This window comes from Microplitis demolitor, chromosome 10 (assembly GCF_026212275.2).
Source record: "Microplitis demolitor isolate Queensland-Clemson2020A chromosome 10, iyMicDemo2.1a, whole genome shotgun sequence".
NCBI classification, from domain to species: domain Eukaryota; kingdom Metazoa; phylum Arthropoda; class Insecta; order Hymenoptera; family Braconidae; genus Microplitis; species Microplitis demolitor.
Genome location: NC_068554.1, coordinates 1,094,490 through 1,101,866, shown reverse-complemented (window position 1 = coordinate 1,101,866; position 7,377 = coordinate 1,094,490). Strand labels below are relative to the sequence as shown.

General features: G+C 34.1%; 1 protein-coding gene across 1 annotated transcript; it reads left to right on the top strand.

The window, feature by feature from the left end:
* The first annotated feature begins 4,810 nt into the window (after positions 1-4,810).
* LOC103571865 (facilitated trehalose transporter Tret1) lies at positions 4,811-6,892 on the top strand. The gene is made up of 5 exons (XM_053742447.1): positions 4,811-4,895; positions 5,026-5,151; positions 5,613-5,992; positions 6,054-6,330; positions 6,486-6,892. The coding sequence occupies exons 1-5, from the start codon at positions 4,811-4,813 to the stop codon at positions 6,890-6,892; spliced, it is 1,275 nt and encodes a 424-aa protein (XP_053598422.1).
* The last annotated feature ends 485 nt before the right edge of the window (positions 6,893-7,377 follow it).

Genomic DNA, 7,377 nt, shown 5'->3' with positions numbered 1-7,377 from the left:
AGGAATAATAGCAGCTAGTACGAAAAATTAAATACTATTGCTTGGAAAAAAATTGCACACTTGATTTAATTAAGTAAATTTGCTTGATTACCGATCACTTGTTTTTAATTCAAAAAATGGAGCACAAAACTGGGTAAGAAAAAAAAATTAATTATGAGAGGAAAATTTTTTTGGTGAGAAATAGTGAGTTTAAAAAAAGTGTGTAATGAAAATAAGGAGTAAAGAGTGTTAAATAACGAGAATAATAACAACACACACTGTATGGCGGGTCGACCGCGACTGAATCGAATTCTCTACTCGAGTCGACTCGGATCGGAGTCGGCGGTGGCTTGAATGAGAGCCTTGCCAGAGGGAGGTGATAGAGACAAAGAGAAGGAGAGAGTGAACGAGGGTGTCCGTTTGTACCCGAGTAGGTCGGGGTGAGACCGAAAATAAACAGGGTAAGAAAGAAGAGGAGGAATTGGAGGTTGATAAGAGAAGAGAAGAGGAACAAGAGGAACGAGAGGGGAAACAGTGGAGGAGAGTAAGGGTAAAGGGTAAAAGGTTAAAGAGGGATGGAAAGTGGCACATTCAGAATTGCCTGACATCAAGACACGATTCGTCTGATATCGTTAACCAACAACCAAAACTGTCACATGGATTTTTTTTTTATTTGTTTTTTCGTATTTTCATTCAGACGTATTTTAGTTTTTTTTTTTTTATTTTTTGCGTTATCGTCTTGACGTCCACCCAGACGATTTGTGAGGGTCTTGTGAGACGGAGCTCACGATTTATTCCTGTGGCAAACGTCCAAGTAACTTTTTTTTTTTTTATTTTCTGTAAATCCTTGAGTAATTGTTTAATATTTTATTTATTTATTCATCCTGATTAATTAAATTATTGTAATTAATTATTTTACAAAAAAAAATTAAAATAACAAAATTATTTTTTTAATTATTGAGATCTGTGGAGATCAAATTTTTAAAAATTAAAAATGTGAAATAGTAAAGGGAGTTTTGATTTTTTGAAAAATTAGGATTCATTTTTAATTTAATTAAAATGTAAAAAAAAAATTAAAGGATTTGATGTAACGCATTAACACATCAGTGACGCAATGCGGAGATTTAAATATATTTTTTTTGAACCATTTTTATTTAAATTGAAAAAAATTTAAATTTATTCAATGGCGCAGAGTAAAACCAAGTAATGAGTGAATTAAAAAAAAAAAATATTATTTTTCAACGTCCCCATTAGTGATATTTAAAAGTTACATAACCATATCCAGCTCCATCCATGAAGGACTAAAAAAGGACACGAATTTTAAAAAAAGTTTTCAAAGCACTGTCGATAACATTGCCACTCATATCATGAATTTTTATAGCTCCCAATTGAGAGTCTGTATTACCCTCGAAAACCCATATTTCGATTGGTCTCCCAGCCATAGAAAACAGCCGAGCTATTTTATAAAAAAAAAAATTATTATTCCATCGGAATTTATCGTAAAAATCAAACGAATATTAAACGCTGAGTTTTTTTAAAATTATTTCGTATTTGACAAGTCCTTTGTCTGAATTTTAATTACACGCCTTTCTCTCTTAACTTTTAATTAAAATATATATAGTCCATGTAGTCCGCTGATAATTACATGTCAGTACTGACAAATTATTATAATTATTTTTTTTTTATTATAATTATCATCAACAGTCTGCTTTTTTTTTTATTCGAGTCCTTATAAGGAGCCAATATATTTTAACGTCACCCGGTCTTTCATTTAAGTTTTTTTTTTAATTCAAAAAAAGGGTGGGAAAAGAGAAATTTAAAAAATTTTGATTTGAAAGCTGTAAATTTGGTTTAAAATATAATTCAAAAAAATAAAAATGCCGCGTAAATTTGAATGCACAAAATTCCGTTATTTCCTTAGCGGATTATTTTTGCCCCCCCCCCCTCCCTCCCTATTTAAAAATTATTACCCATGAATATGTGTCGATATCGCGTGAATGCAGAGTCTGATTGCAGTTTAGTCACGGACATGTTGTGAGATATTAGCTTGAGAATCCTGGAGTGTAAATATATACCTATGCATATTGTATGAGAAACAAGAGTGAATAAACTAATCAAGTATGAGCAAGATGAAGAATAAATAATATGATGAGTACGCAAGCTATTGCCAGTGATTACACAATGGCATTGCCTCGCAAACCGCAGGAAATTGTTGAGATCTTTTATTTTATTTTATTATTTATCTGCATTATCATTATCATTTTTTTTTTTTTTTTTTTTCTATCGCGTTTGTTAAATTTTCCAATAACTCATTTATTAATCTCATGTTCCTTAAATATTTTAAGAATTTTTTAATAAATAAATTAGAGGTTTATTGGGTCGCTATAAAAATGGCGGGAGTTTTTCAATATTCAATTTTCGCAACCATGATTATTAAGACTAGCCAACTATTTTTTTTTATCGTGAAAAATTATTGTATTTATCGATTGAGGTTAATTAGTTTAGTGTGCAGTAGCGAGAGCTGATAATTTTTCGTGGTCGAGTAATCTTCTTCGGATATGCGATTTTAAATTACTGAGCCTACTTTACTTTTATCATCATCATTATTATTATTATTTTTTTAATGTTTATTTTAATATGACCTTAGGACAGAGAATGCTGTTGATTGCCAACGTAATGGCATCATGAAAAACAGTATTACGTGTCACTGCAACGGTTAATGTCATAAAATGTAAACTGATATTTAAACATAATGAGCTGATGGAAAAAAAAAAAACATTTAGCGGAAAATTTTATACGGGAGAGTAAACTTTTATTATTTTTTAATTTTGTCGTTAATTGCTCACAGAAAAAGTTTTAAATATTTTTGAATCTGATTTTTTCTTAGTCTGTTTAGGGGGTGCCCCATTTTACCCGCAAAAAATAAAATTTAATTAATTACAGATTTTGTCAATTTTTTTTTTTAAATCTCTTATTAGAAAACACTATCAAGGATCGATAAACTACTCAGTAATCTATCCGGTTTAATTTATTAGAAGCTACTTCCATTCGGGGAAAAAAAATTTTGACAGCCTCCGGTTGGTGTACGAGTGCAACAAAGACCGTTCGCCCGCGCGCGAAAGAAAAAAAAGGGTAAGGGTAAAGCCCTTTTCGAGGTAAAAAAGAAAAGTCATGAATTGTTAAAATGGTTTAAAAAATGTTGATTGGACATTTATGAGCAGCGATGTGTCAACTCGTCACAATAAAATTTCATTAGCTCAGCTAAGTGTAAATAGCCTCTGTAAAATATCTCTTAGAAAGCTTTCTCTGATAATGTACGTAACTCTTTGTCCAAGGGTACAGTGATAGAACCAGTAGTTCTAGTAGTTTTAGTAGTTGTAGTAGTAGTAGTAGTTGCGGTCGTGGAGCTCCGTACGGCGGTATTATAAATTAGAGCTCGTACGAGAATGAGCCAGAACATAAGAGCAACCGAGTATATATCCAGAGAGGATAATAAATTTCTCTGCTCGATTGAGAATGTTTCTCATGTGGCAGGGTTATCTAGCAAAGGACCTCCTATCGACCTATTCCGCAAATATCACATCTGATGTTCGCTACCCACTATTCTACAATATCATTATATCATACATATACATAATGTATCACTCAGGATCATCAGAATAAAAATTACCCACGACACTGAAGTTAGCCGATCTAATAATTTTTCAATTTAAAAAAAAAAAATTGCACTCATACACTGTGAAAAATTTACAACAAATTTTACTATGGGTGCATTGTAACACCGGACCATAAGAAAACTGATACAAAATTTACAAGTGTCCCATAGTAAACGGTATGCGCAGACGACACGATTGGGATCTATGCGCATACGTTTACTATGGGACACTTGTAAATTTTGTACCAGTTTTCTTATGGTCTGGGGTTACAATGCAACCATGGTAAAATTTAATGGGAATTTTTCACAGTGTAGTTTTTTTAATTTTCTACATATCCATATTCTTAGTTTTTTAAATTTCCCGCCATAAAAATTTAAAATTTTCAAAAAAAAGGAAGTTATAATTTCGGTATGATTTTTGAAAATCGAGTTCTTGATAACCACACGTGTGTATGTGTGCGCATCAGACAAGACTTTTGGAAAAACTCTAGCACATGTAGGAATGAGAAAACTTTTTTTTCGAAATATCAAACCCTGGGTCTAGATTTCCTATAGAATTTCTCAGACGGTGATTCTGACCATAATTTATTTTAATTTTCTACTAAATTCAGGATCATAATTCAGCCATGTCATCGTCGTTAAAATACTCAGCCGTCACGAAAAAGATTAACTTTCAATCTACACTTAATTAATATATTTATTTATCTGATTATTATTTCCCATAAAAATTTTTTCCGACATTCATTTTTTTTCAAATTATTTATTTACTTGAATGAAGTTTGCCTCGAGCGATTTTATTTGTAATCTCGATAGTGAAAACATAAGTATGTAACATATGTACGCCGACATTAATTCTCATTGTGGTTGTAATTGCGTTGGGGCTGTTTTGTTTGACAAAATAGTACTCAGATTGGTGATTAAATCGGTGGGGTTTGATAATATCCGTATACATAACATACACATATATTTAACTTGCGCGTATACTTTTGTGAATGCGTAGGCAAGAGCCTTGACGTTCTGTTACTAGTGTGTCAGTTATGTGAGGTAAATTCTCAACTTTAATACGCGAAAGTCTGCTCGAATTATTTATCGTTCGCATCGTCTCTGTTGTTGTTCTTGTTATTGTTTTTGTTGTTCTTATTATTATACTTGGAATAAATATATGTAAGTGCTACAATGGCCTCGGTACCGGAGATCAATGTTTTTAATGAAGCGAATGCCAAGCCAAAGAGGTTAAAGCAACATATTTCAGCGATCATCAGTAAATAAATATAAATATATATTATTTTTATTTAATCAGAGATTTATTGGTTTTATTATCGAATAAAACAAGGCAATTATTGATGGTAAATTAAAATATTTAAATTAGTTATGGGTATTTATATTTTTAGTATCGTTTAGCGGGCTGGCACTTGGAGTTACGATAGGATGGAATTCCAGTGCAGGTGATACATTGAGGAATGTTTTAAATGCCACAACCACTGAGATAGGGATTGTGGGTGGTGTTGTAAATGCCGGTGCGTGTGCTGGCATTGTGATGTTGCCATGCATTCTCAAATATCTCAGTTATACCTCCAGCATACTCTCTACCGTTCCTGTTTATTTGGTGGGGTGGACTTTTATATGCCTTGCCGATCAAAAGGTTCCATTTTTTTTTTTTTTAAATAATAATACAGGGGAACCCGGAGCAAAATGGAATTCCATGAAAAAAATTTTTTTCGAAAGTTTATTCGTGGTCTTGGAAAAAAGAGGGTAAGTTTGCTATTTTAATGAGAAGGGGATGAGACTAAGTGTCTATATTGACCCAGGTGGTCAACTTAGCCCTTATTTTTCTAGGCCTAAGTTGAAGAAAAAAGAAAATTTTTTTTCATTGGATGGAACTTCAGCCCCGGGGTCTCCGATGTAAAAAAAAAAAAAAAAAAAAAAATAAATGAAAAATTTAAAAAAATTTATTTACAGGTTTGGTGTCTTATTTTAGGTAGATTTTTATGTGGACTTGCAGGCGGTACTTGTTGCGTTGTATCGCCTATTTTTATATCCGAAATATCAGACAAAAATACCCGAGTGCGACTGCTGGTTTATTTTCAACTCTTGATAAACTTGGGAATATTTTATGCCTTTTTAGTCGCGTACTTTTACGACAAACAAGACAATATTTGGCGTTACAGTTTGATTTGTGCCGTCAGCTGTGCCCCCATTATTTGGATTACATTTTTACCCGAAAGCCCGCTCTATTATTTATCAATAGATGACGAGCACTCGGCCGCTAAATCGATCAAGTGGTATCGCGGTGATGGGTTCAATCACGAGCTCGATCAATTCAAAAAAATTATCAAAGCCGAGGCGCCCAAATGCAAGGTATCATTTCGCTGAATATTTTCTGATAGCGGAATTTTTTTAAAATTTTTTGAATTTTCAGGTGTTAAAAAATCACCGAGTAATCCAGGCAATAATCGTGTGTCACGGCGTGATAATAATCCAACAATTAAGCGGCATAAATACGCTCACATTCAACGCCACTGTGATATTCAACAATGGCGGCTCCGGAGAATTAACAGGATCCGAGCAGACTTTAGTAATCGGAGGGCTACAGATAATATCAACCATTTTGTGCATGCTGACGATCGATTATTTGGGCCGGAGAATACTTCTGGCCGTGTCTGGAATGTTAATGGGCGCATTCATGGTACTATTTGGTAAGCAAGCTTGCCTCTAAATAAAATGACATTTTATTAACTTCTCTCCGAAGACATATTACTTTTATCTCACCCTTCCCTGCTGTATACTAACGCAACCTCCCGCGGCTAGAGCCCCGTGATTTATGATTAAATACATTTGATATTACTTGTAGGTTGGTATATAAACGTCCGAGATGAAGATCCCCAATATTACGAGGAAATTTATGGCTGGATACCACCAACATGTTTGGGAATTTATTTCAGTGCATTCAATCTCGGTTTAGGTCCAATATCATGGTCCATTTTGGGCGATACATTTCCCAACGAGATCAAGACCTACGGCGCCTCAAGTGCCGCTTTTCTCAGCTGGTCCATATCACTGATAGCCACATTGACCTTCGGGGAACTTGCTCAGTCACTCGGGGTTTCAAAGACGATGTGGCTATTCGGTGGTTTCTCCTGTCTCGGAGCGATATTCTGCGGTGCTTTTGTACGTGAAACCAGAGGCGCGAGTTTGACCGATATCCAGGACAACTTTCAAATTGATCCGATCCCACTCGACAGTAATTTCCAACCGTAAAAAATAACCACACTATTATTATCATCATCTTTTATTTTTTATTTCGTTCAAGTAAGTATCAGCAGTCAATAAAAAATAATTTCACCGATTGTTTGTACAAAGTATCATGTGATACTCAAGTTGTATTTGGAAACTGGCTCGACGATTCCGAACATGAATTTTAAAACCCGATAAATAAACTGTCTGTTGTTATAAATCACTGAGTAAAATTATAACAGACTTAAGCGGGCGTTTCTTGTGCCAGTGGAAGAACAAGAGAAGGGGAAGGGGAAGGGGGCAAGAGGAGGCTATAGATGAAGGTGGGTGTAGAAGAAATGAGGCAAGTTGCAAGTATCGTGACTTTTAGAAGATCGAGATAGTCAGCGGTTTGGCACCGTGCCAACGCCACTGAAAAGCTCTCCGCGTATTTTGTTCTGGAATGAGATATTGCTAACAGATGTCAGTTAGACCTCATATATATATAGATAGATATACATCTAGTGTTA

What these genes read in the sequence shown, in the direction of transcription:
- LOC103571865 (XM_053742447.1), top strand. Translation starts at nt 4,811, where the DNA reads ATGGCCTCGGTACCGGAGATCAATGTTTTTAATGAAGCGAATGCCAAG. An exon ending in GGGTGGTGTTGTAAATGCCG is followed by an intron (nt 5,152 to 5,612) that starts GTGCGTGTGCTG and finishes GTCTTATTTTAG; the next exon opens with GTAGATTTTTATGTGGACTT. An exon ending in CCGAGGCGCCCAAATGCAAG is followed by an intron (nt 5,993 to 6,053) that starts GTATCATTTCGC and finishes TTGAATTTTCAG; the next exon opens with GTGTTAAAAAATCACCGAGT.